The sequence below is a fragment of the Musa acuminata genome, chromosome BXJ1-3, assembly GCF_036884655.1.
Source record: "Musa acuminata AAA Group cultivar baxijiao chromosome BXJ1-3, Cavendish_Baxijiao_AAA, whole genome shotgun sequence".
Lineage (NCBI taxonomy): Eukaryota > Viridiplantae > Streptophyta > Magnoliopsida > Zingiberales > Musaceae > Musa > Musa acuminata.
In genome coordinates this window covers 41832670-41860606 of record NC_088329.1, presented here as the reverse complement: position 1 = coordinate 41860606, position 27937 = coordinate 41832670, and the positions used below count along the sequence as shown (strand labels likewise).

Genomic DNA, 27937 nt, shown 5'->3' with positions numbered 1-27937 from the left:
CATCATCATGCTGAAGGGAGGATCTCGTAGAACAATGCATTAGTGTACGCTGGAAGACGAATGGATTTGGTAGCGGGGAACTCTTCCTTGTTTCATTAGGTTCAGTTAGTTCGGGGCAGTAGAAACTAAAGCAGCAAGTTTTCTTGAGGGTCTTAAAGTCCTCGTATTGGTGGAATTCAGTTGGCCACTCATTTTTGTACCTTTTGAGCCCTAAAGGATGATCTTTTATGCGTTACTGGCCAATGGATTTCTAATTTTAATGTAAATTGATTGAGGCGAGTGGATAGTGACAAGTCTAATGGCTTTTTGCTGAGTTGAAATGCCTGTCTCCCTCATGCAATGTTGCAATGATCACCTTCTATCTGTTGGTTGTCAACAACAAGATAAAAGGGATTCGCATCAAGCCTAAAAGTTGATTCTAGGATTAGAAAAGTGTGTTCATTGTATTACAGAACAACCTTCTGACTTTAGTTCTTAATCTAATGATTGCATTTAGCCATTTGTACTATGTCACCATAGCTGGCGATGTTCTGCTTTGGTGATGGCTATCGCAATTGTGGGGCCATTACTGATTCCACCTTCCATTTCCTTCCATGCATAATTGAACCCATGGGCAGAACTTAATCATTGTTGGATCCCATTATACGCATAATATTACATGAAACTAAAAAATAATAATTATTAAGCTTGAGCATCAGAAAAGCGATATCGAAAAAGTGTTGCAATCTTGGGGGCAGGATGATATTAGATGTTGTAATTGTTGACTCTGGAGTAGTCTTGTGGTTCCACATTAATAAAATTTTGATGACTTTAGGCGTGTAGTAATCTTAACATGCGAGTTAGATCTAAACTTGGTTAATCATTTCAGGTGAGCTTTGAGTGACGAACTGTTTTTTTTTTTTTTTTTCCGCAGAGTAAGCTAAAGCTTTTGAATTGGTTTAACACCTTGTCTCAGATTCGTTTGCCTCAAAATGAAGTACATATCTTGATGGGCTAATTGATCGCATCTTTACTCTTAGAATACTGGGTAAAACAATACCTGAGCAGGCTTGAATTGTATACTCCCAATATTCTTCTTTCTGAGCTACAGTTTGGCCCTAGGAATTTTTATGCATATAAAGTTTTGGCCATTCTCTGAGACATTTAAGACTGAAATGATCTCAAATATGTTCCTGTCATCCTAGCTTAAACTGGTGACTGATAGTAAAGGCTTATGCAACATGAAATGCCACATATTTAAATTTTAGAGTTCTCCTTGCTGAGGCCAGCAGTACTCAGACATCTCATGTTCTTTGATATGTCAAAAGCAGTCGAGGATTGTGCATAAAAATTGCTCTGTGCTTTCGATGAACACGACTTCCTAAAATGTGCAGCCTCTCTATTTTTCCTTTCGTTCATCCATTTGCTGGACCTTGCATATACATAAAATCTTATCAACATAGAGTTAGCTTTATTGTTGATAATGGAACATATTGATAGGAAAGGACTTTGGTGGTGTCATGAATCAGCTCTGAGGTTCCACCATTGCCACTAGTGGCATCACTTCGCAAAATGAGGAGATGGTGAGTGCCTTGGAGTCTTCTATTTCCTACAGTAAGCATGGAATCTAGTTGAAGCCTAAAGGTTTGTCAAGACTATAGCCAATGATGGATCATGATTCAGAGATGGGCATGAGTGATTCCTAGGTCCCTATGTGCAATTCTGAAAGAGACATTCATTTTGGCAGTGTAGAAGAAGGTCCTCTGGACCAGTTAGGACAAGACATGGAATAATTGAAGGAACTGGGCCGATGAGCGACCTCACATCATCCATCATGGTCTAAATGGCGATGAGAGCTGCTGTGTGGTCGTGTAGGATAAAGCTAAAGAGTTTATGGAGTAGTTTGGACGTGACAGAAATAGAGCGAAGGGGAGGATTATGATGAAGTTGATTTGTATCTTGGGGGGTGTCACTATTGGCTTTTTGAGAAGGGAATTAAAGTCATCACTGAGGAAAAAGAGAGCATGGTTGAATCCACCCAACTAACGATAAAGGACATGGAGGAATTGGCTCTGTTCCAAGGAAATGATCACCTTGCCTTTAGTGAATCCTCCTGGTGGTAATTTCCATCAGGAGGTAGTAATAGAATGTGATGCATATACACTACTGACCAATGGCGTGGTGTTCTGCATGTTCTGAGTCTCTCATTTTTATTATAATACTTGGCTTATCGAGCCACCAACCAACTTCTACTTTGTATAGCCTACTTGCAAGAAGCGAACAAAAAGTAAGAGGCAGCAACGGGTGGAAGTTTAACCTTGAGACCTTTCACACGAACAGGGTTTCATGCCCACACGACAATGGCTACATAGCTTGCCAAATGTTCATTTTTTATTACTAATAGAAGTGTTATTTTGTGTGAATTTTGATCTTTACATTTCTTCGGTGGAACAATTATGATGTTTGTCCGTTTTCTCGTTGCAGGTTCCTTTCTCTTTTTTTATGAGCAGGCGTTGTTTGGTGTTGCACGACTTAAATAAATCAGGTAAATCCATGAGAATTGCTATTATTAGATTAACTTTTGAAGTCACCATAATTTAGAATCTTTATTACAAAGCACCTGTTTTACTGTCATTACACATCTAATTGTGTGGTTAGTAATTTTCTCATGAGATTCTGAGTATAGATGTTGCTCTTCAAAACACAAAAAACAAAAAAAAAAGTTGAAGGATGTTTAATTGAAGTTTCTTTCTTTACAGCTGCTACATTTTTGAAATAACAATTCATGCATGTTTATTAGGATCCCCCTAAACAAGCATAAAAGTCCAAGCAGTCCGTATCTATAGATGTCACTAGACCTCCATGAAGCCATAGAGACAGTGAGGTTACGTAGACTAAGCATTTGACTCAAGACACGACGGAGTCAAAGATGACACCAATGTGGGAATTATATGCCAATATAGTGATACACGTTCAAAGCTAGACCTCCATGAAGCTCCTGATGGCTCAGCTATAGATGTCATGAGAAATGGACAATGATCTCGGCCTGCCTTCCATCACAAGTATCATAGACCAGCCCTTTCTCTTGAACCAAGGTTATATAGACTGCTTGTTTTAATTGGCCTACATGCACATGCACATGCCCATCATATGTACCATCATGTCTGGTGTGCCCCTCGTCTTGATTTGACCCTAATTAGGAATCATCCTTTTTAGCTTTCTATGGCGGAAAAATAATCGGTACTAGAAAATTCTCATCGAATATTTGGTGCGTAGTTTAATATAATTTTAAAAACTTATTTCTGTCCGTAGAAATAATTTAATTATTTTTAATTCGTCATGCGTAATTGATTGATTTCATGCTCGAGTTTGTATCGTAGAATTATTTTTTTAGGATTTATTTTAAGCTCTTTTTTTTTCTCTTTAGCTCCAGGGATTGGAGTGACACGTGTGTCGAAGTCGGGTTGGGAGGGGTAAGAGCGTAAACTTGTCCGCTAAACGACGAAGGGCGCCTCGGGAGGGTAAAAGCTGAGAGGATAGCACGGGTGGGACCCGCCGTTCCGGATCATAAGAGCACCCGAAGGGAATTTATAGTACGGGTGGGCCCACTCAGACATGGGTGAAAATATTCGAAGAGTAGAAGGGTAGATCTGTCCGAGGAAAAACTAGCAGCCCGCAGCGGGGTTCGTGCGCATCTACGACGGAGTCCGTGAAAGTTCACGGGACGTGACTCTGCCCGCTAGCCGAGCCGAGCCGAGCCGGATGTTGACTGTTGCGGCTCCTTTAATCTCACCTACGTCCCATACACGGATTGACCACCCCGATTTGGCCCCGAAGACGTGCACGTGTCACGTCCACGATTCCTGTCTTAGGTCCGAACACTAGTTCTAGTTCTAGTTCAAGCATCCACTCATCATCCGGCTTCTGAGCCGAGCCGAGCCGAGCACCAGTTACCCTCGACTCGGTGGCCCGTCACCCAACTGAGTTCCGTACTGCTCCGGGAATAAATCGTTGCGTGTCATCGCTCGTCTTTTCATCCGTCACGGAACCACTGCCCATTCGTCGTTGGAAGTGGAGAGTTATCCCTTTTTTTCCAATTAAAAAAGTATTTTTTATATATCGGTCATTTATTATGTTTTGTTTTTTGTGAAAGCAGTTAATATGACAGTTACTTGACAAAAGAAAATTCATAACAAAATAAAAAAGATCTTTGTATCTGCAATAGTAAAGAGCTCTGTGGTATCGATGGGTTAAGTTCACCGTGACGTGATTGGATGCTGGTAATCATGCAGCTTCTCTTTTATAACCGGCCGTATCGAAAGGAAAGGCCACTTTGAAGGAAACAACCAAAAAGGAGACCGCTGTCCCTCCCTCCCCTGCTCACTGGTTTGCCCTTTAAATCAGCTGCGCTTGCTCGTCCATCCCCTGCGAGCGCAGTTGAATTCGGGAGGAAGGAAGGAGAAAGGAGCCATCTTGGTAGATTTTTAAGCGTCTTTTGTAGTTTATTAGATCTGTCGTCATCTTTCCATACAACTAGAGAGTGGTTGTGGGTTCTTGGAGAAGAATCTGGTGTGTTTGGGCATGAAAGATGAGACCTTTAGGCTGATGTTCGACCCTTTTTTAACGAAGAAACAAAAAGAATCTGTCTCTTTGCTTCAATGGTTACATATATTTTTGTCTTGGAGAATCAGGTTTTCTGCAAGTTTATTTCCAGCAGCCTTCGGAGTTGTTTTGGCGGACAGATCGGATACTGGTTTCTGATCTGAAGTTTAGTATTTGATTCGTCCAAGGATATCTATCATAACACAGCTGAAGAAGGAGTCTTTTGAGGCACCCTCATACCTCTTCGCTCGGTTGCTGTTCCCTCTGATGACACCGGACCGGATCGGTAAGTTCATGGTTCTATTATTTCTTGATTTTTAATGTACTAGTTTCGATTCATCTTTTGAGCATAGAAGGTGTGCTTTTCTGTGTGTAGCAATCTAGTTTTCTTTTTTGTTCGTTCGTGTGTGGAGATGTGTTGGTAATGTAGTTCATCACTTGTCCCATCGCAGTTGCAATTCTATGTTTCTGAGAACAAAGATTCAGGATATTATGCTGAGGAAGAGGTCGAGAGCAGTCGGCAGCAAGCAAGGCATTATGTCTGACATCCCCTCCCTCCCATCTCCCGTTGCTGCCTCTCTCTTCACCTCTCCAAGGCTCTACTCCCCAAAAAACATAGCAGACCCCGAAGCAGCTGTGAGCCCAACTTCCATACTGGAAACCAAGCCCTTCTCTGTCATTAGGAACCCCTTCTTCTCTAATGGAAACAAACTCCTTCCTCAGGAGGATGTGGAGTCGGGAGCCACTGGACTTGGCCTTCTTGATGCTCTCACCAATGACGACTCTTTTAACAGTACTTCCAGGCCAGAGAAGAGGATGGTGGTGTTTGGGTCTCAGCTTAAGATTCAAATACCTCCTCCTCCTCCTCCTACTTCTCAGTCCAGCTCAATTTCGCCTATGCGCTCCTCCGGCGAGTCCCTCCACTCACCTACAGAGTTCGGCATCAAAACTAGGAACTCGCAGTTGGCTTTGCTCCCTGGTATGCATAGTTCTCCTCCTCGGTTCTTCACCGGGCGCCTTCCACCGCCGGAGATGGAGCTGTCGGAGGACTACACTCGCGTGATCTTGCATGGGCCAAATCCGAGGACGACTCATATCTTCGATAACTGCATCATTGAGAGCTGCACTAATGGATTTGCCACTCCAATGAGTGAGCGCAGGTCTTCTAGTGATCGTCCGGGATATGCCGTGGATGATTTCTTGAGCTTTTGCTATGGCTGCAAGAAGAAATTTGGCTCAGGGGAGGATATTTACATGTACAGGTGAGCTCGTCTTGATTCATATAGTCCTTTGCACGCTGCTGCTAATTATAGTTTGCTGTCTTCGACCTATCTTTGAATCTCTAGTCAAGCATGTTTTACCACATAATTGTCTCATTTAAGGAAACCATGAGGATTCTGCTTCATGTTCCCTATAGTTCCATATGAATTGTTGCATTTACTGTGGTTACGCTTTAAATCCCTTAACATGTAATTTAGATTCTTATTGTAGAGGTTATGCACTTGCAGCTCCTCGTATGCATGATAGAAAATACTGTTCCTTTTTGTCGCCTGACTTCTATTAGGAGGTTTTCCCCTGATGATCCTTATGCCATGGAATCATTTTAGAGTTTCGAGTTCTTGAGGAGACATTGCCCACCAATCAAAGATTATGTTTCTTTAGGCCTCTGTCACTGCAAATTGTCCTATAATTTTCACTGAATGTGCCATCATCAAGTTCTATGTTGTTTCTACTTGTAATTCTTTGATGTCACATTAATCTTCACTGAATTGTCCTATAAGTTTTTTTTTATCCTCAAAGCACCCTTTGGAACTCATCTTAGAGAACAAAACTGCATAACATGTGTTTCATCACCCTTGAAATTTTCGATTCGATTCGTTTCGTCCTTGATTTGTATGTTGAATTGCTCATCTTTCTATCCGTATGTATCTACGATACGATATGATTTCGACTAATTGCAGTTCCTTCTCATATAAAAAGATCTGATTCCTAGTCACCTGTTAGTATACCATGTTAAAAGCAACACATGGCGTAATTTTCCTGTGAAAGATGTAAGATTTATTCTCTTTTCCCTTTCAGAGGAGATAAAGCATTCTGTAGCCATGAATGTCGCCACCACGAGATGCTGCTTGATGAGGGAAAGAACAAGTGCTGAAAGAAATCCATTAAGCAGACAGAAACGGTTAATGGATCGACTGCAAGTGGCTTAGGAACATGTCATTATGTATTTACTGTTAGTAGTCGCTTTCTCTTTCTCTTTTTTCCCTTTGTAGAGGAAGCCGGTGAGGTAAGTATTTTTGTAGAGTTGATTTCTGAGACTGCTATTGTTGCACTTTTCCTCTGGCTGTTGTCTCATCGATGTTTATTTGATGTCGTTCGGTGCAAAGCTATATTCCTGGCAATCAGTAGTCATACTGTTATGATCTGTATCATCATCCCACATCATAAGTAAAAATGGATAACCTGATCTGATCTAAGTGGGTTGACCACCCAATTTGGTTCAAGTTTGATCCGTGTATGCTTGATATGGTGCCGTGCCGATGTGGTGATAAGGCCGAAGTTATCTTTCCTGCACCAAAAAAATTGTCGAGTTAGGCTCCAAAAATAGGTTTAAAAAGCCAAGTGAGAAAATGAAAAAGAATGAGTGGCCTCTCTAAAAGTCATTTATGTATTTATTTTTTATAGTCGATCCTTCTCTACCTTTGTTAGAATAATATTTTCCATAACAAAAAATAATTTCCATTTGAACATTTCTATATGATTGGGGATTAGAACCAATTAATGGATAATGAGCTGGTTTTGCTCATTGGATCTGCTCAACCATAGAAACAATTGTATAAATGATGTGCATATGGCCTACAGAAGAACAATACAAGATGGGCACAGAAAAAAGGAAATCAAGGGCAGCTTCAGGCAAGCTGAAGCTGTAATCGTTGCACTCATACCAGACTAAAAGCTTGAGCCTTTAGATGATATAAAAGATCTGCTGATCTATTTTCTTAGCATATGGAACAAAACCAAGAGAAGTTATGATGCACATAGTTTCACTTATTATGGAAATTGCTCATGATAATTTTCAAATTTGAAATTTTCTCTACAATGTTAAGTTTGACAAGAAAGAAGAGAAAGAGACTTGTGGACTTGCCCAACTTTTAGTTCCACCCATCAGACCATTCGTTTTCTTTCTCTGCAAGTCGAGGTTTGTACACCGCCTCGTCACTCCATCCGTGACTTCCTGAGGCTAATGAATTACTGTTTTCTTCAGGCTCATCACCCCGACCAAAGTTGCTTGAGTGCACGTTTTGGTTGCTTTCACTTTTAGAGTAGGGTTCCGAAGCATCATCATCTTCCCACCCGGTCGCCTCTATGACGATATCACCCCATTTAACCACATCTGTGCTTGTTTTTAAGCCACTGTCATTCCACTCAACATTGTTCTGGTACTCACTGGGCATATCACTCCGACCATCTTCATGTTGAACATTTTGTTCGTAATTGTATTCGGTAGACTCATCATTAGTATAGTCATCCCTTTCAGGTGAAGGAAGAGGACATCCTATGTTAGAACCATTATCTGCACAGTGCCTGAGAAGCTTATTCCAATGGTGATCCTGCAGAGTTACAGATGATGGTGGGTATCAAGATATCACAGACTTGTATACATACTGCAAGTAGAGCTTGATAAGCAATCAGCATATGATTATGACCATAATAAAAGATCAAGTTATGTTAAATTGATCCAATGTCCATCTTCGACTAATAGGATTACTTCATTGACCCATTCTGAAAGAATTCCCATCTCCAAGTATCTTTTCATTTAATTTTATGATATTTTCCTTCAAATTATATCCTTTTATACTTTTTATAGAGTGATTCTATGTAAGTCGAAGGTCTAACTTTATCAGGCAAATATTTCACCAATTTTATCGAGGATACAATGGTAGAAATTGGAAAAGAAAAAAGAAGCGAAAAAGATAACAAAATGAAAGGCATCAGTCCATGTATATATTCCATGGAATAACTCAAAACTGACAACAATACATGTTGCCTTAATAGCAATGGAGCCTAACCAACACAGAAGCATGCACATGAATCAGAAGATTGATGAGGTAGATGATTGATTATGCAAGAAATTTTCATAATAAGAGAGTTTCTTAAAATTATTTTAATGGAAATTTCTTGCATACCCTTGGCAAGGGGAGTATTTCTGGTAAATATCCTATATATCTGTGTAAATTCTGTTGATGTGTAAAGATGATTTTATGAAAAGACTATTAGTTGCGCATTTAAGTGACTCACTATACGAAAATTCATATGGTCCCAATCATTTCTATCCAAAATATTGATCTGACATGGTTCCATGGTGTGTTGGCTAGATGTGGCAGCCCCACATGATGCTGACGGGTGATGCTGCAGTAGATACATGATAATTTGACTAAAGTTTGAACTCTCATTTGTCATGTATATACCAAGATGCATATTGCATAACTGCAACATGAATAAGCACTGATAACTGTCGACAACTTTGATCAAGTAAACAATAAGTAACATGCATGTTACTTATAGCAACATGCAATAAGTAGAAGATGAAAAAAAAACATACAGTGACATGCAATAACACGATGACATAAGCAACTTCAAGAAGATTTAAAGCATACTATTTGATTCTGAAAATGGAAATCATTAGAACTTCTAGGAAAGGAAAAAAATGCGGAAAGAACTATGATCAACACATATGACTACTTGGCAAAGAGAAATTTTACCTTACAGATGATGTGTGGATTTCCCACAATGATTAGCAAGGATTTAGCACGGGTAATAGCAACATTAAACCTTCTAGGGTTGCTGAGGAATCCCAAGTTGTGTGCTCGGTCAAAGTCATTATGCTTCACCGTTGATCTGACAGTAGATATTATTATAATTTCCCTCTCTTGACCCTGAAATTGCTCAACACTGCCAACTTTCAGTTCCGGCAGCTCAAGTGACTCAAGGGCTTTCTTTAATTTGAGAACTTGTTGACGGTATGGAGTGATAACTCCAATATCATCCTCATTTACATCAGTATTCCTCCTTAATTTCCTGATGATCTCTACCACTTTGCTGGCTTCAATTCTGTTAAACCACGATGGATTATTGCCTTCCCTCTCATCACAACCTTGAATTCCAACAAAAAGAACAGGAAATGCCTTATTGGGAAGGTCTGCATATTCATAAATAGATGATACAGTGTCTTCTTTACAAGCAATCAATTCACCCTTGTAGAAAAGCTTTGATGGCAGATCCAAGATTGCAGGGTGACAGCGGTAGTTCCTCACCAGCTTTGTAACATAGTTCTCATCACTGCTTCCATAGTAATCACACTCAAAAAGTCTGTCTAAGTAGGATTTTCCTAAACCATAATTCTCTGCTTTTCTTGAATAAATAACAGGTCCTAATTGCATAGGGTCTCCTGCCAGCACAATCACAGTGTCTCTTGCACACAAGTTTGATATCGGGATCATGGTTTCAGGTTCAGAGGCTTGACCCGCCTCATCCAATAAAATATGGGAGAAATGACCTTTATGAATGCCTTCAGCATATAATAGTGACACACTCATGTAGGTTGAGATTATGATCTTGTACCGCAGCAAGGCCTTCAGAGGAGGGCATTTGAAGACCATATGATCAAAGAAGCAAAAACGAATAAAATCAGGCTTAACATCCTCATATGCACGGCTGGTTGCGTTTAGCCTAAACAATTCACTTTCCTGAACCCCTAGTCCATCTTTATCAAGCAGTTTCTCCAGAACATGGTCGGCCGCACTGTTTGATGAAGCACATACAAGAATCCGTGCATTTCTCCTGGTTGTGTAGAGCTGCAATATGGCTTCCACAAGTGTCATCGTCTTTCCAGTCCCTGGTGGTCCATATATGACGTAAGGATGAGATCCTCTGCAGCCAAGTATCATTTCAACTGCACGGGCTTGCTCCCTATTTATATATGGATTGAATGGTTTGAAAGACGATCTTTCGATGACCCTTCTGCGATGTGACTCTGAAGGAAAGAGAAGGTCTATCCCTAAATTTTCAGCAGCATGAACTGCTTGGTACAGCCTTCTCATGTTCACTCTATTGTATGTGAAGCTGACATTGTAAACATCATCCTCCCTGTGCTTGTGGTGAAAGCTCCTGTCAAATCTCAGATATATTTCATCTGCCTCAACCCTGTGAATGTAACCCTGAAAAGAATACTCGATATCATATAAGAACGATTTTGTTAACCCATATGGTGATGTTAATTTGAAGTGCAACTAGGGGTCGAGTTTAAGATGAGGATAAACCTGGTAAGGGAGTCTATCATCATCTGCACTGTCAGATGATAGCTGCGCCAATATATAGTCACCATAAACTAGTGAGGGTCTTCTCTCAGCCAATCCAGGCACCTCAAGGGACAACAAATAGTTGCCCCTTCTCTTCATGGCCACACACTCCATGTCATATGCTCTCATCTCCTCCTGCAAAAGTCAATCAGCAGTTAAGAAGAAAAATGAATCCATCACTAATTTTTCAAGGGATAAAATATTCATTGCTACTTATTCAGGCTTAATCTGAATTACCTCCAAATTAATTTCTTCCATGACAAGGAGGGTGCTGAAAAACTTTGCATAGTTCTTCCTATTTAAGCCTTCCGTAATCACATCAGGAACCTGTTTATTCTCAATAATTTCACGTAAATCTTGGGGTATATCAAACGGAGGAAGCCTGTATCTGCGAATCCCCTGCGTATGTGCCCGAGGTGGACGAGATCCTGCCACATACCGATCATTATCAAACATTTTCCTCCGTGACGATGCTCTATAAGGCTTGTCAGAGAACAAAGCCTGTGAGACCTTGTCTTCCGCTAGTAGAAAGACCACTCGTTCAACTTTCTCATATTCCAGGTCAAAATGCAAAACAGAAGTATGCAGCCCAATATCTGTTGGCTTGCAAGACAGCCAAATCGTGAGAGTTTGTTCCGGCTGAAGCACCCTATCCTCCAAATACGTTGACCCAACAAAGCTACGCCTTGCGTCCATATCAGCATTATCTGCTGGAGGCTTCATCATTGACAGGATGTAGCTGTCCTCTGGATTAGATGAGAAAATCCTAATACTCCATAGTTCTATAGGGTCACTGGTTGTGTTCTTGATACTGATTGAATCTGCTGATGTTTCTCCGATAAAGGCAGACTGCGGTTTCCCATTAACAAAGGGAAAAGGACTTGTGATTTGAACAGGACCTTCAAGCGGATCAAAACTGTGAAGAGATTTGTCATCCTCGTAATCCAAGAACTCAACCTCCGGCTTTTCACTGATCTCCGAGTACTCATCATCCCAATCTTTTTCACCGATGGTGCCCATTATACATTAGCCTTCAGTCACCGAGGTTCTGGTCCAACCCAATGGACATGTACCATCAGATTTATTCCTTCATTTAATCTAGGCAGCAAGTATAGCCAAGAAATACAATTGAAAATTATTGAATCAAGTTCAAGAAAAAGCACAATTTTCAGATACTAATTCAGATCATTACATCTAATATTTAGAAATGATAACCATAGTAATAAAGAGCATCAGACAAACCCCCAAATAAAATCAACAGATAGTCATAGATCATATCTGAAACATGAAAGGATAATAATATTAAGAACAACGTTTTCGGTGCACACGACTCCGAAACTACGCAAAACTCCATGATCAGGAACTCGACAACGACAACCTCATGAACCTAAAATCATAGTACAATTGTTGCAACAAATAACCCTGAGATCCAGAAAATCTCAAGCAAAATATGTACCGGAAGATCAAATATTACTCGACATCCGTCGAGAGTTCTCATTACAAATCAAAGCTGGAGATGAACGAGGGCATTCAGATGAGACCTAACCAAAACCCGAAGAAAATGCCAGAAAAACCAACCGATCGAGCCCAACGGAACGCCTCTTTAGCATACAGAGTGTGATTGATCCGGAGATTGCAGTGATCCCCAAAGCGTTGCCTCCTTGATGATTGGAGGCGAGAGAGCGAGAACGCCTCGAGAGTGGAAACGGAGTGAGAAAGGCAGCAGAGAAAGAAGTAACCCACCTGAAGCGCGTCGTACAAAGCGAAAAAGGCGACCATTCACAACCGTCCGCTTCACTTTTCAGTTAAATCTTAACCGTCCGTCATTTTTTGGCGGATCATTTTTAAATAATTTATTTTCATTCAGAAAATATGAGCGGTTGAGATTTAAGTTCACTTTTCTATGGACTACTTTTGTAACGTAGAAATCTTTCATTTAGAGCGTATTTCTTATTATTTATAATCCTTTTTTATTATTTATCTTTTTATAATAAAAATATAATAAAATAAAATAATAATATTTTATTATTCACGATTCTTTTTCCTCTAATATCTTAAATATTTTTTATTTTTGCCACCTCCTTTTTCAAGTGGATATTGTCATCACTTTTATCTTAAATGCACATAACACAGTAAGAAGAACATGCGATGTTGCTAAGCAAAAGGAATGGACGATAATGAGAGAGGATTTGTGAGATTAAAAGAATAATAAATAAATATGTCCTCGAAGCCGTATGTCGTTGGTATTATAGTTTTGTTTGTGCCAGGCGGTCCTTTTGCCTGTTGCCACGTCGGATGGGTGTTTGACGGGGTATTGACCCGCTCGCTGGGCGTCGGGATACATCCATCTTAAATGCGCAGAGCACACGAAGGATAGGCGACGTGGCGGGCAGACTCGGCGACCCGACAAAAGCCATTCGCCGCGTCCTACCCCATCGACGTACCCGTGTCTCGCTCCTGCCTTCGTGCTCGTCTCCCGTGAAGTCTCCGTAGTCCAACCCGGTGTCTCCTCTCACCTCGAATTAGCCGGAATATGAACCGAGCCGCGGCGGCAGCAAAACATCCCTCGCCAACAGAGACTTTGTCCACGTCCAAGTGCTCGACTCCCTCGTCCTCCACGGCATGCAATTTGGTCCTGTCGAGCTTCCCTGCCATCTGTAAATTAGACCAGCTTCGATGAGGAACACTCGTCAGTGTGCATGAGAACGGCGGCCGACCTTGTGTCTACAAGCGTCCAAACTCGCCAACTTTACTCTCGCCTATATGTACTCTCCGTCCTCCGCATCCCATCTCACCCTCTTCTGTGCTTGCAAGTATGGCCATCGCCAAGGCAAAAGTCCTCCTCTCCGCCCTTGTTTTCCTCTCCATCTCCCTCCTCTCGGCCGCCTCCGTCGTGTCCTACGACAACATCGACCCCCGGCGGCGTCTCGAGCAGTGCAAGCAAGAGTGCCGCCAGAGTCGACAAGGCGAGCAGCAACGACGCTGGTGCGAGCACCAGTGCGAGGAACAGTACCGTGAGCAGCAGAAAAAGGGTGGGAGGGATGGGTGGGCCAACCGCGACCCCGAAGAGGAGCTCCGGCAGTGCCGTCAGCAGTGCCGGAGCCAGCAGCGTGATCCGCAGAGGTTGAGAGAGTGCGAGCAACGGTGCGAGCGGCGGTACGAGAAAGAGGAGCAAGGCGGGAGCCGGAGAGAGGATGTCCTGGAGATGAACCGAGACCCCGAGGAGCAGCTCCGGGAGTGCCGGCAACGTTGTCAGCAGCAGCAGCACCGCGACCCACGCCAGTTGCAGCAATGTCAGACGCAGTGCGAACAGCGCTACAGAGAAGAGCAAGGTCAGGGGTCGGAGAGGAACGGCGACAACAGAGATCCTCAGGAACGGCTCCGGCAATGCCAGCAACAGTGCCAACAGCAGTACCGCGACCCACGGCGGATGCAAGAATGCCAAAGCCGATGCGAGGACGAGTACAGACAGGAGCAACAAGAAGAAGAGCGGCGACATGGCGGCGGGCAGAGCGATGAAGACAACAGAGAACCGGTCCAAGAGTACCAGCAGTGCCAGCGACGATGCCAAGAGCAGTACCGGGATCCACGACAACGGCAAGAGTGCCACAGCCGATGCGAAGAGCAGTACAGAGAGGAAACAGAACAAAGGAGGGGCTCCGGCGGAAACCCGAAGCAGCCCGAGGAGGAGCTACAATGGTGCCGAGAACGGTGCCGACAGCAGCAGCGCGACCCGCGCCAGCAGCAGGAGTGCTCGAAGCAATGCGAGGAACGTTACCGGGAGCAGCAGAAGGGACGTCGAGGGATCGACCTGGTGATAGAGGTGAAGTAGAGGGTTCCGCATCACTGGACACTCCGTGACGAACGGTGGCTCTGCAGGTTTCTATCAGAGTTAGACGCTCTGACACTTTGCTTTCAGTAGTAGAATCGAGTCTCTTATGTGGTAGTAGTGTAATCGAGTCTGTGCATCGACCCGGTAACTATGAATGAATAAGAGAGCTGCCTTTGAAATGAAACAGCAGAGATTGCTCGTGAAAGCAATAAAGACGGAGAACAGAGAAAACAGGGATCGAATGAGTCCAAATCCTTCTCCTGGTTGTGATTATTTGATAAGCTGATCACATTTATTGTTCTTAGACTACGCTATCACAGTCTGTTTCATGGTTTGCGAGGTCAGACTTGCATGGGTGCAGAGAAAAACTATTACATGCAGCAACAGCCTCAGCCACAGTGAGGAATATCCACTGTTGTCTGATGGTTTCGAGCGCCTTGGACTTGTCTAGCTTCTTCATCACCTCGCTGCCAGGGTTTGCCAGCACAAGCTGATCATGAAGAAACCACTGGGATGTCAATGACACAGACAAGCAAGATTGGGTTGTCTCGAAAGCTCCCTACCTGAACTCCTTTTCTGTCCATGCTCTTGTTGATTTCTTTCAGCATGTCAATCCCACTGGAATCAATGCTACCCACAGCTGCCACAAATTGAATGCCATGAGAATAAGAAGAAGAAGGAGAGTGAAAAAGGAGAGGAAGAAACCACTTACCGCCCAAGTCTAAGATCACGTACTGTATGCCGATCTCTCCCTTGGATTGTAGCTTCTCCTCCTCTTCGTCCATCCACCTCGATATCCTGATTGGTGAATCACGTCCGTGAGCAAATTCTACCATGAAAAGTAATCCATCACACCCTACAGCTTCTTGCATTCTAACCTCTCTCTCAAGTAGCTTGCGTTGGCGAAGTAGATTGGGGCGTCGACTCGGAGAATGAGCACGCCGGGGACACTCTGCGCCTCCGAGTACTGGTCCATCCGCCGATAGATCGAGGAGTTGGGAATGTTTCCGAGAACAGTCGTCCTCGGCCTCGCGACGAACAGCAAAACCCTTAGTATGGAGATGGCCACCTACAGTAGCAGTACGCTTGTGAGAGGTCCGATCTTGAGTGCAATGTAGGCGGGCATGGAAGAGAACGTACTGCAATCACTAGTCCGATCTCGACGCTACCGAAGACGACCCCCAAGTATGCACCCATGCACACGCAGAAGTCGATCTTGTCGACCTGCCACAGGTGCATCGCCGCCTCGTAGTTGATGAGGCCCAGCATCGCAGCGACGATGATGGCAGAGAGCACGACCAGAGGAGTGTAGTGGAACAGAGGCGTCAAGAACAGCAGAGTGATCGCCACCGCCACCGCCATCACTACGTTCGACATCGCCGTCTTGCAGCCGGCGTTGTAGTTCACCGCCGACCGTGAGAACGGCCCTGGTACGCAGATCATTAGCATCGATTTTGAGCTGGTACGACTCCGAACCTAACGAGAACATTGCATGCCAAGGAACGCACCGGTGGTCAAATAGCATGACGTGAAGGATCCGGCGATGTTCATCATCCCAAAAGCGATCATCTCTTTGTTACCGTCGATGTGGTAGTTCTTGAACATGGCAAAACTCCTTCCCACAGCGATTCCTTCCTGTGATTACACACCAAACAAGCGCTGATTTAGATGAAGTATTTTAGCATAGAGACAAGAAGACACTTTAGGCGCTGCAGCCAATTTCTCTTCAGAGAAAACATACCGCAAGGGCGATGATCGCAGTGATGATGCCAGTCTTCAGTGCGACAGCCATATGTGGCGGCGAGAACACCAGGTTGGTCAGCGATGGTGGATTTAGACCCTTCTTCAGGTACCCAATCTGCACGGTGATCGCACTGCTTTCAGGATTGATTTGAACTGTTGCAGCAAGAAGATTATGAGAACTCACCACTTGAACGCCGTGGTTCTCGGCATGGGTGAAGTACACCAGAAGACTTCCCAGAATCACCGATGTCAAGGGAGCTGCTGCGGAGACCCAGAAGAACTTGGGCCCCTTTTTGCTCTGTCAGTTCAAGAAGAACACCATGATCTCCGTGTCTTCAAGTAAGAAATCATCATCATGGTAATCTTAAGATCTTACTGAATAGATAATGTCTTAGATTGGTTGACCCATTTTTGTTTCTTGAAGATGGATGTGACATTATTGTTAGCTTCGTCCAAATCAACAGTGATGAGAGAGGGACGACTCACTAGAAAGCGCGTGAGGAGGAGGAAGAACAGGAAGGAAACACCGAGAACCGCACTTTCCCACCTCCACTGCAAGAAAAGAAACCACAACCACCACCAATCACTTCAGATCTCCATTAACATAAGATGTGAGAGAATATCTAACACTGAACCTTTAAGAGAAGTAGACAAAATAGATCATGTAACTGTTGTCATGATCATAACGGTCATATGGTACGCAGTACTTCTGACATGAGAAAAAGGAGACATCTTTAGGAGAGAAGACATGGAAGGGGCAACAGGTAAGAAAGAACCTGGTGAGTTTGAGTGAAGACAGATTCCATGACAGAGATGAGATCAGTGGCCGTGGTGAAGTGTTGGAGACCCAGCATTCCCTTTAGCTGTTGGAGGCAGACGACTGTGGCAGCCCCCGCCATGAAGCCCACGATGGTTGCATGGGACAAGAAGTCCACTATGAACCCAAGCCTGAAAGCATCAAAGGAGAAACATAAATAAAGATAATATACTTTTTGTGTTTCTGACAGAAGGAATGAGAGAATAATTTGCTTTATCTGATTTTTTTCTCGAGAGGAAAAGTAAAAGTCCTGATGCTTTCCCAGTTGTCGCCTTGTCTCTCACATGTGTAATTACTAGGGGCATAAATAGGGAGAACTGTGATACTATACACAACCAATAAGACTGTGACTCCTCCAAATCAAATTATTCTCTCTATTCACTACTTTATTTCTCGCCAAATCATATAGATCTGTTTCTTTCGTGTCTTTATCTTCCCTATTCTTGTTTTTCCTCAGACATATTCCATAACAATAGACAATTCTACCATCCAATCTCATGCAGATACGTTCATGCATTTACTCTCTCTCTCTCTCTCTCTCTCTCTCTCTCTCTCTATATATATATATATATATATATATATATATATATATATATATATAAAAAGAAGAAATCATCCGTTATTGTACCTTAAGAGTCCCAAGGAAGTTTGAAAGACACCAGCAAAGAACGTTGCAGAGAAGGCTAAGTGAAGGTATAGTGTTGGGTTCTGTGACGGTGGCACCTCCTTTCCCAGCATAGACGCGATCAGTAGCGACGCCACAGCCACAGTCCCCACAGCAAGATCCTTGGAGCTTCCCATCATGGCGTATACCAGCGGCGGCACGAAGCTCGAATCTGCACACGTATGTAATGGAGTGAGAGCTGAAATCGTGCCGACACCACCATTGATTTCCGAGCATGCACTTACATAGGCCCAGAATCGGTGGCAGGTTCGCGAGCTTGGCGTAGCTGATCCCCTGTGGTATGGCAAGGCTAGCGATTGTGATCCCAGCGACGAGGTCAGACTTGAAGGTGCTGTGGCCATAGCTGGGAAGCCATTCGAGGACCGGGAAGAAGTACTTCAATCCCATCAGAAACCGTCTCGACCCGGGCACGTTCTTGAATTGCCGTAGGGGGTCGTCAGGGAAGAATGTTTCCTTGAGGTTGGCTCTAAACGTAGCAAGAAACGATCTCGACGGCGGGATCGGGACGTGTCCGGTCAGCTCCACCCCGTCCACGGTCCCCGACGGGAACACGGCGTCGGAATTCTCCACTGTCACCATTGTGGAAGATGCGTGGTCAGAGAGTCGATGAGGTGAGTCAGAAGCTGGGGAGAGAGAGAGAGACAAGGGAGGAGAGGTGAGGGAGCGAGGAAGACTGCAGCTGATCCCCTGACGAGGGAGGGAGGGGAGGGGGGTTGTGTATATATGGAGAAGAGGTAGGTTGTGGTGCGCCGGCGGAGGATTCTGATCCCCTAACGAAATCCCTCTTGAGGGAAGTGCGGGTGGGTCCGAAGGAAGGCGTGGCATGAAAGCTGATGGCGACGTGGAGGGAAATTAGTGGCCGAGGGAAAGCTTAGGAATAATCTGGGATTTGTGGCTCAGCGTCGATGTTTGGTCTCAGCGGGAGGCCCGACACTGCAAGTCGATTCGAGTGGCTCCGCGTGTTGGCGATGATCGGCATCTGACCGTCTGATGTGACCGCCGCGAGCTGGTCCAATCAGTTGACTGCGGAGTCAACTGGGAAACCAAAGTGGGACGGTTGCCCCTGTCCCATATCTAGATTACGAATCTTGAAGTAGATCGCTGCCAAACTTTCTCTCTCTTTTTGCTCTACGTCTAAACGTATGATACAGATATGGTAGTATACAAATGGTGTGGATATTAGATTCATACTTACATCATCTTGAAATTTGGATTGGATGGTCAGAAATCAAGGGGTATACTATATATTTTAACATGTGAAATATTGAGTATTTCTATTTTTATTTCTGGCCAAATCATATAAATCAGACAATATATATTTTATTTAATAATTTTTTACTTAAATAACAAAAGTGTTCATGATAGTTTTTCATATTTTTGGTTTTTGATGCCTTGAAGAAAAATGGAGTGATCCCCCATTTCCAATAAGATGAGCATCTTAATTAATCAGTACATGGTAAGTTGGTTCCTAAATCAATCCAGCAATTATATTACTTGTATTTTATTGATACAATATTGACTTTGAAGTCCATGCTGATATCATAGAGGTAGAATCTGAAAGGTTTATGGGGGTATTGGTGGCCTAATTCCTTTGACCTTTGACCCCTGTTCTTCTCCTCGGCTAGTTTTCAGTCCAAGGAATTGAACTGATCATGTACACACCAACCTTCAAGCATTTGGAAAGTCTTATGATGGCTGGAAGATCAACGACACAGCCTTACGTGAATTGTTATTGTTCATTGAGCCTTGCAAAGTCATCACATCCTTGTCATGTCAAGGGAATGATATCATGTTATCTCTAGCCTTTTGACAAATTGCGACAACCAGATTTGAAGAAAGCTCTGTGTGATGATGAAGTACACCGTGAAGGCATGAAAGTCTCGATTCTAAATGAGACAATGGTATGCCAATTACCTCAGTCAAGCTGACTCTTGTTGCTTTGCAGTCGAACTTCTTCGAGCTTCGTCACGGTTTGACAAGAAGTAGCGTGTTCTTTCAACAGCCCCTCGAGATATGGATCAATTTCCGAGACTCTGCAGCTTTCGGCGATTACAGTATTGGCTGGTCACAAAGTGGATTGTCTTGAAAACTGCAGCTTCTCAGAGTAATATAATAGCCAAAGGAGTGTGGTCTCCACATGCATCCATCTCTCTGCTGCTTCACGGTAGGTGAGACAGAGTTCAAGTTATCCGTTTAATGCATGGTAATCCAAAATGTATTATTGATCTAAATGTTCTGGGTGGAGAAGGTGACTGGGGGGAGGTGTGACTGTCTTCAGCTCTGTTGATATCCACAGGATTGATGAGAAAGTTGAATGACTTTGGAATCCTTCACAGTCTACATGCAGAAACTGTCTCGAGTGCGGCGTCCATTTACGCGAATCGTGGTTGGTCGGACTCCCCCCTTTCTGTTTGAAACGTGAGCTCGGCAGTGGTCAACGCAAGGCTTGCCTCGCATCCACTCAATCGACAATGTTCCGAAGTCAGCTTCCGAAGAGAGCATTGTGGCGGTGCAATGAAGACACCAATGAGTCCTATAATCGAGGATGATAAGCTTTACGATGTGCGCATGCAAGTAGAGCATGTATTCCTCTCCGCCTCTTCGCGTTGGTCAAAGCCTCAAAGAACAAGGAGATGTGGAAGAAGACCAGGCTGCACTTGAGCTGCAGAGTATAATGGCTGGCCCCCCCCATCATGGGCAGTGGTGACAAAGTGAGTTCCCTTTCGCACGGTCAACTGTGTTCAGCATCTTACTGTGTCCTCGGTATCCTCGGAGGTCCCAAATCTTACACGCTGTAGGACCAGAGTCGGTCAGTGGAATGCTAGAGAGAGTTGCACGTTCTGTGGAATCAATCTTTGAGTTTTGCAGGTAAAAATAAGCTTCCTTTGGCCTTTGAGTGTAGTACTGAGAAGATGACGGCAACAAAGACGGCAAGCAGCTGAATGGGGAGCCGAATGCTATTGCCAACAATGAATGTTCTGAGGCCTCATCAGAAGATTCACATTGCTGGCAGAAAACAGCAGTAGATCCGAAAGCAATCTCTCGTGGCCAAATGCCACGGTTGGCATGTCCTGGGAAAAGGAGACAACAGTTAGTCGAGGAGTAGAACAAAGGCATCCGTTCATATCGAAATCCATCATGATCTATTGCAGTTATTGTGATCAAGAGACCCGATACTGTTGCCCTAAATTACTACTACAGAAACAAGAAGTAGAGCACAGACACCTGAGTGAATAGAAATGTTCATAAATTATCACTAGAACACCTTTTAACTCCAAAAATGGAACTACTACTACTACTACAAGAGGTTCTATCTTAGCTTCCTATCGTTTCTGTTCCTTTTTCTCAACTCTCTTTTATCCAATGTGTATTCTTTTTTTATCAGCATGTTTCGCATCGATACTTTAACTGCCTCGGCTGCTGCCGCTAAGGCTGCGTCTTCCTTGGTAACGTCTGGACTCCCCTGCAGATGCGAAAGGAGTTTCCGGCCGCCGGGTACTTCATTGTCTTCCAAAACAATAGGATCATGGCCATTGTCATTGGATCGGTCTTTGCAAAAGCCGGAGATGACCCTAATGCGGGTTGGTAACTGCGTGGTGGATGGGGCAAGATCATTAGATGCACCCATAATTGTCCACATAAGTTGTGTGAAGGTACTCAATGCTAAGCTGGTTGGGAAATAATTCTCTTCCAAGGTAACGACCTAATGGAAAGAAGAAAAGAAAAATGAAAAAAACAATCTTCCAAACCATTCATTACTAAACAAATATGTTTCATGTAATCTCAGTTGCCCAGTTCGAGAAGGTATGGTGGAAATATAATTAGAACGCATGATGCACTAAAGAAACTACTGCCAGAAAAAATGGCAAATAGGTCACTAAGAATCCATCTAGTAATCTCAGAAGCTTCGCAAATGTTTTACATGCTGTTGTGAAGGCAGGTAAATAACAGGGTTAACACAGAGCGAAGCAGAAAGTAATGTAGAAGCAAATCAAGGGAAAATCAAACTTGAAAGGCCTATAAATCGAGGTAAAACCAGACTTGAAAGCCCAAATCTGAAATGGACATTACACACAGGTTTATAATCCAATAAGAGGGTTTCATGTTTTTTAGCTCCATTATTTTCCCCCTTTGGCTTCATTCAGTATGCATTTAGAATAGCCAGATGTGCATGCAAGGTCTATTAGCTAATTACATCTCTGGGTCAGATTATTACCTTGGCAACAGAAAGAGTCCTATCGGAAAAATCACAATTCAGAAGCACTATTCCATGCAAACTGCAATACCGCATATCACTGACTTTCAGACAATGACAACTTTGTCGTGTCCAGAAATGTTGAAGAGAACTGTAAAAAATGTCACTGAACTTACCTTTGAATGGCAACAGCAATTATCGTACCATCGGAAGAGGAACATAGATCAGTTACTGGTGGATAACTATCCTTTGTTCCAGTGGATTGGAACAATTCTGCCTTAAAAAGGAAACCAGAAAGCTTTCAGAAAAAAGATGATATATTAGCTGACTGAAAAAGAATAATAACTAGTTGACTCCGTCATGATGAATTGTCGAAAATAAAGAAGACTGAAGAACAACCAATTCAAGAATGTGGGCAGATGCATCATCAGCACATACATAAGATGATAACACGTGTATCCTCTTAGATAAATTGAAGCCCATGAAGACTGGAATAAATCATCTAGGTAATCAACAATTAAGACATCATCACATGCAAAACATGAAACGGTCTACATAAAGCCAAACAATAAATCCAGAGAAGGGCATTTGAATCTCAATGGAGCATTATAAATACTTCAAACGATCTAAATTAAAAGACTCATTAAAGTTGTATATTAATGTAATCAGTTCAGACCAACATATCCAACCAAAATACTGTCACACAAAGCAAAATAGCTCGCGGACCCTGAGAAAATTTTTAACATTTCCAACTTTCCGTTACCTGCTAACCTATCTACTGTCATCCCTATATAAACTAATAAGGCTCCTGGGTCATGTCAGCTCTAAACCAAAGGGAGTCTTTTCTTGTGAATACAAATGGTAAATTGGGTCAGCACCTACCTTTCTGGCAGCATCCATAATTCATAAAATTTGCAAGTACCATAAGAAAAACATTAACCCTAAATGATTCTAGATGATGAGGCATCATAAGAATCTATAGTTCAGGAACTGTTATGATTAGAAACCAAGTTCTACGCAACTATTAACTTTCCATACACAAAATAAAATAAGCTCAATCTGTGTACCTTTGCTCCGACTTCACAGGTAGCAAGCAGAAGGCCAGAAAAGAAATCCCACAAGCGAACCTACATAAAGCAAAAGCCACAGTATATATACATGCCAGCAACAATGTTTTTCATATTCCTAGTCAGTTTAGTGCACTCACAGTTGAATCACCCCCTCCAGAGAAAAGAAAGCCATGGTCATAACCTGAAGGACATGCAAAGGAAAGACCAGAAACATAGCTGCAAAGGAAAAAAAAATGTTATCTAACAGCAACTTAAGTAAGATCTCACATTAATACATGGAGGGCAAGAATTCAACATGTGATGTAAGGACGACAAATGTAAGGATGGCAAAATCAAGTGCTAACACATAACTGGTTCTGCACCAGCATAGCCAGCATGCTTACTCCAAACTGCATCAGTTCAATATAATGTCTTAAAACAACATTAAATTACCCATTCCTATATACTCAAGAGCCGTAACTCTGCTACGAGCAAGCTAATGTTTGTTAAATATCCAGTTGCTTTACATAGTGAAAAAAAACTTAATCCATCAGCACAAGTAAATTAGAGAGTGAAGTAAATAAACAATATAATGGGCATGTAAGAAAGAATTAATGCATAACTCACTCGTTATGACCAAGGCAGAAACTTTGTATTTCAAGTGCACCTTTTAGGGGTCGTTTAGGAAATGCAGTAATCTGCAAGTGGGAATACGAAAGATGTTCTGAGACAACAGGGAGAGTTCAACATATAACTAAGTAGTCTAAAAAGCTTATACATACACGAATTTTGAAGTCACAATCAGAACTTGCAATGAACCTGTCATCTGGTGAGAATTCCTGCATATTTAACAACAGAAAAACAACCAAAACTGTATGATTAAGCAAAATTAGACCCCCACAAGGGAAGCAACATAACACAATGTAAATAAATGATCATTTTTTATCTAAAAATCAAGTCATAATCACTAATCAAATACAGAAAACAAGGCTTATTCACTAAACTTCCTTCTTCCATAGGGTAGTTAGTTCACCACCATATTTTATTTACAGTCTTCTATGATTTGCAGGAAGGGAAATAAATATATGCTTCAGTAGTCACTGAGCAAGGAACATATTTCATTGTAACAGACCTTAAAACTCATGCTTGTGAAATGGTAAAAATCATACATTAGCTTTCACTGGAAAAATATGTTCTACTAGAGCTCATAAATAATTACAAGCTAAAACAATTTTCGAAGAACCTTGATCCTTTTTTTTTTTTTTACCAAAACCAAAACTCTGTTGACATCAATGACACAAAAAACATAAATATTTATATATTGCCTCCCATATCAGTAGTGGCAAGTTTCCTGGATCCCAAGATTAAGGATTCAGCCACAAACATTATTTGATTTTACAAACCAATTAAATACAAATAAAACTCAAATCAGACATCGGCAATATTAAATGCCATATAGTCCAGGCAGAACATTATCACTGACCAACGCTACACAGGGAAAAGGTAATAATTTACAGCTTCCATGACAGCAACAATTTAAAATGCCATCTAATTCATTTATAGCAGAGCAAAGCAGATTCAATGAAGTTGAACAAAGAGGAATTCATTTGGATGGAGAGAAAAGGAAAATAAAGGACAAGAAGAAAAATAATACAAAATCATCAAGAATATTCAAAAACTTGGACAATAAAAACTCATACCAGCCTAGTAACAATGCTACAGTAATGACCTAGAATTGGCACTGCCTTGTTATCAACTTTTGACTGATTAGCATCATCTTCATCCAGTGTGATTAACCAGATAACTCCGAACTTATCAGCAAAAGCAACATATTTGCCATTGTGGCTAATAGCAACTGCACTAACTCGTTTGTCGGCAGATCTGCACATTAGCCATTCACAGCAGTGCAAATTTGTCATTTTCCCACACAAGAGGTGCTTGATAGCAGTAAAATATGGAATAATGAAAACACTTGATTAGAGTAACCATACATAATGAACATACTCAATTGGCAGATACATCAGATTTACTTTTATTATTATATCACGATTAAATTCAATTCTACCAGTAGAATTTGCATCAAACATCTATAGAAGAATAGATCCTTGTCCACTTGAATTTTTTGCACCATACCATCTGTTGCAACATAAAACTCAGCTATGTTCGAGGCTTCTTATTTATGCATCAAAACAAACTCGAATGTGCTAATATGCTAAGAAATCTATAAGCTAAAACACATTATAATCTATACATGGACATTCGTATGGCAGCTTAAAATAAGGCACGGATTATATTTAGTACAACTGGTCCTTCCAAACCATGAATTTAACTAAAAGTCTAAAACCTAGATATTGTGGAGAAAGCTGCTAATTTAAGTAAAGTTTATTTATAACTAAGGTAAGAGACATTGAATGACAGAGCCTCTAAGGATTTAGGATTTTATTTGTTAAATATACTGGCAAAAATGTCTTACCACTCAGAATCTTAAGGGCCAATAATCATCTTCATCATATAGGTCAACAATAGATGCTATAGGAATAAAATCCAAAGAAAAGAATTCACAATATTAACAGGCAAGGAATCTGAATTTTCTTCACTATATGAAACTAAGAGAACTTTAGATAATTGCAACCTTTAGAACAACACTCATATCCCATATTACTTACCAATTACATATTTTGAATTTATATGCACACATGCAAAGATTCCACCCGCTCCACCCCCAAAATAATAAAATAGAACAATCTTATCTACCACGAAAAATTCAAAACTCAAAACTTACACAGAGCAAAGGCAATGCCAGGAACTTGTTGCCCATATCTTGACAAGCTTGTCGTCTCCAGCAGACACAAAAAGTCTTCCATTTGCACCGAAAGTAATTGCTCTAATAGCATCTGAATGAAGAGGCTCGCCAGAATCATCTTTCAGTGAGACCGAGCAGTCACCTCTGTTGGGAATAAATCAAAGACAAACAAAATAACATCAACAAGAAAAATAGATATTGTCCTGCTATTTATCTAAAAGGGCTCATAAATGATTCAAAATAAATGGCCTAAGGCCCCAAGCTATGTTTGCCTCTTACTATCACATTATCGAATGCTTTCCATATCTGTTAAAATTCCAATCATTAACATATTAATATTATATTTTATAACCATGCAGTGGTGGCCACAAAGCAACTGACAATTACTCAAGAAAGAACTGTATTCTGGTTCGAAGAAAAAGATATCAATATTGAACTTAAAAGAGACCTACCACTCAATTCTTATGATTTTTGTCAAATTCAATTGTCAAGTATGACATATCTATGAAAGTAATCATTTTTCCATGGAGATATTTCAAAATTTACAAAGCTTACTCTAAATTGAAGAGCCGGAGTTCAGAACCCACTGCAACAACAACTGATTTCTCAAAAGGATGAACAGAGATCAGTGCTGGAGCGACTTTGACGTCCATATTTTTCTCTTCTTCAACCAACCCATTCTCCGTGTCCTATTCCCAAACGAAAGTGAAATAAGAGATATAGGATTTATACACAACAACAAAAAATGTTTAGTTTCACGAGAGACATTTCAGAAACTAAATAAGGACATGCGCCATCTTTTATTTTCCTTGAGGAGGCAGAACATGTTGAGAGAAGTCATCACGTAAATCTGTAATTCCACAATTGCCGGTTTGCACACACAACTTTCCCTGAAGGTGTGGAGTATCGGAGTAGTCAATGTAGGGATTCTATTAGCTTGAAGAAATGATTTTTCTAGTAGTTTTTACGAAGCAATTAGAGTCTTGAAACATTATTGGACGTCATTACGCGACGGGATGGAGTACAACAAGTGAAGAAGACGAAGATATCACTTCTATTCGCCAATAAAAGGATGAATAAAAGAAGATATCATCTTTCATGACCTTGCATGGAATTATGCAGTCTACGATCTCAATTGCACCGGTGGCTACACACAACATTACATGAGATCTTATTTAGCGTAAAGGCAGAACAGAAAACGAGACAAACGACAAGATCGAACAGGAGGAGAAAGAGGAGGATCAACATTAAAAGAACGCAAACCATGATCGCCGCCGCAGCAGCAGCTTCGTGGCCGCCATCGGAGACGATCTCCGCCGACTCTTCCATCGGCTGTCGAACTTCTCGCCCGCGTTAGCTCCCCCCGTTCCGCCGCCAATGTCCAAAAAGGGCGAAGAAGAGAGAACGAGAAGGACGGCGCCCGAAACATTAGCGCGCGGCCCCGGCGGCAACCGCTTGCGATTGAGCCCGTTTGCCCTAACAAGGCAAGTCGTGCAGGACACGGTGAGCCGTTGTCGGGTCGGGTCGAGTAAATTAGGTCGAACCGGGTCGAACTTGAACGCAGTCGGCACGAGAGCAACCCAACCCGAACCACCAAGCGGTTAATTAAGCCATGTTTTGTAACTTCGATCGTTCCGTTTGTCGTGTCATCATGTTTCACCACCGAATGGAATCTAAATATCACTTTTTTTGGGCACATCCGTCTTATGATTTTTGGTCAATAATATCAATAAAATTATACAATATGATTTTGCACCGAAATCGATTCACTAATGCATCCAATTCACATGATCATAATTTTTCTTGTTTGATGGAGGATACAGATTCATTCTTACATATGGCATTCGTGCACTTCCAAGCCAGCAAGTATCAG

At 42.1% G+C, this 27937-nt stretch overlaps 5 protein-coding genes across 22 annotated transcripts; 2 read left to right on the top strand and 3 right to left on the bottom strand.

The window, feature by feature from the left end:
• The first annotated feature begins 4284 nt into the window (after positions 1 to 4284).
• LOC135631764 (FCS-Like Zinc finger 8-like) lies at positions 4285 to 6951 on the top strand. Of its 2 annotated transcripts, XM_065139643.1 has the most exons (4): positions 4285 to 4867; positions 5034 to 5217; positions 5305 to 5843; positions 6661 to 6951. In XM_065139643.1, the coding sequence occupies exons 2-4, from the start codon at positions 5044 to 5046 to the stop codon at positions 6734 to 6736; spliced, it is 789 nt and encodes a 262-aa protein (XP_064995715.1). In that variant the 5' UTR covers positions 4285 to 4867; positions 5034 to 5043; the 3' UTR covers positions 6737 to 6951. The 2 variants fall into 2 exon arrangements, with proteins under 2 accessions (XP_064995715.1, XP_064995710.1); XM_065139638.1 differs by having other exon boundaries at positions 4293 to 4867; positions 5034 to 5843.
• LOC135580765 (probable RNA helicase SDE3) lies at positions 6842 to 12669 on the bottom strand. Of its 10 annotated transcripts, XR_010494495.1 has the most exons (7): positions 12397 to 12660; positions 11178 to 12038; positions 10902 to 11075; positions 9345 to 10799; positions 7727 to 8192; positions 7045 to 7150; positions 6842 to 6976 (listed from the first exon to the last, which is right to left on the bottom strand). XR_010494495.1 is itself a non-coding variant. In XM_065139579.1 (6 exons), exons 2-5 carry the CDS (start codon positions 11958 to 11960, stop codon positions 7734 to 7736), a joined length of 2871 nt encoding a protein of 956 aa, XP_064995651.1. In that variant the 5' UTR covers positions 11961 to 12038; positions 12519 to 12669; the 3' UTR covers positions 7045 to 7150; positions 7727 to 7733. The 10 variants fall into 10 exon arrangements, 9 of the variants coding, with proteins under 9 accessions (XP_064995651.1, XP_064995673.1, XP_064995657.1 ...); XM_065139579.1 differs by lacking the exon at positions 6842 to 6976 and having other exon boundaries at positions 12519 to 12669; XM_065139601.1 differs by lacking the exon at positions 6842 to 6976 and having other exon boundaries at positions 11178 to 11988; positions 12519 to 12669.
• A 1086-nt stretch (positions 12670 to 13755) lies between these two features.
• On the top strand, positions 13756 to 14772 carry LOC135638955 (vicilin Car i 2.0101-like). Its single transcript, XM_065152580.1, has one exon. It carries the CDS (start codon positions 13756 to 13758, stop codon positions 14770 to 14772), a length of 1017 nt encoding a protein of 338 aa, XP_065008652.1.
• Positions 14773 to 15014: 242 nt separating this feature from the next.
• On the bottom strand, positions 15015 to 18695 carry LOC135631739 (sulfate transporter 3.1-like). Its single transcript, XM_065139570.1, has 12 exons — positions 18242 to 18695; positions 17961 to 18168; positions 17292 to 17463; positions 17002 to 17067; positions 16700 to 16813; positions 16514 to 16630; positions 16281 to 16407; positions 15913 to 16199; positions 15651 to 15841; positions 15485 to 15570; positions 15336 to 15412; positions 15015 to 15262 (listed from the first exon to the last, which is right to left on the bottom strand). The coding sequence occupies exons 1-12, from the start codon at positions 18594 to 18596 to the stop codon at positions 15074 to 15076; spliced, it is 1989 nt and encodes a 662-aa protein (XP_064995642.1). The 5' UTR covers positions 18597 to 18695; the 3' UTR covers positions 15015 to 15073.
• A 1039-nt stretch (positions 18696 to 19734) lies between these two features.
• Positions 19735 to 27530, bottom strand: LOC135580759 (uncharacterized). 8 transcript variants are annotated; one of them, XM_065139549.1, is made up of 11 exons: positions 27328 to 27530; positions 26620 to 26753; positions 26044 to 26208; positions 24962 to 25142; positions 24044 to 24100; positions 23889 to 23959; positions 23420 to 23498; positions 23280 to 23339; positions 22389 to 22489; positions 22234 to 22312; positions 19735 to 21088 (listed from the first exon to the last, which is right to left on the bottom strand). In XM_065139549.1, exons 1-11 carry the CDS (start codon positions 27391 to 27393, stop codon positions 20975 to 20977), a joined length of 1107 nt encoding a protein of 368 aa, XP_064995621.1. In that variant the 5' UTR covers positions 27394 to 27530; the 3' UTR covers positions 19735 to 20974. The 8 variants fall into 8 exon arrangements, with proteins under 8 accessions (XP_064995621.1, XP_064995628.1, XP_064995632.1 ...); XM_065139556.1 differs by having other exon boundaries at positions 22234 to 22294; positions 27328 to 27529; XM_065139526.1 differs by lacking the exon at positions 19735 to 21088 and adding an exon at positions 21121 to 21720.
• Between the last annotated feature and the right edge of the window lie 407 nt (positions 27531 to 27937).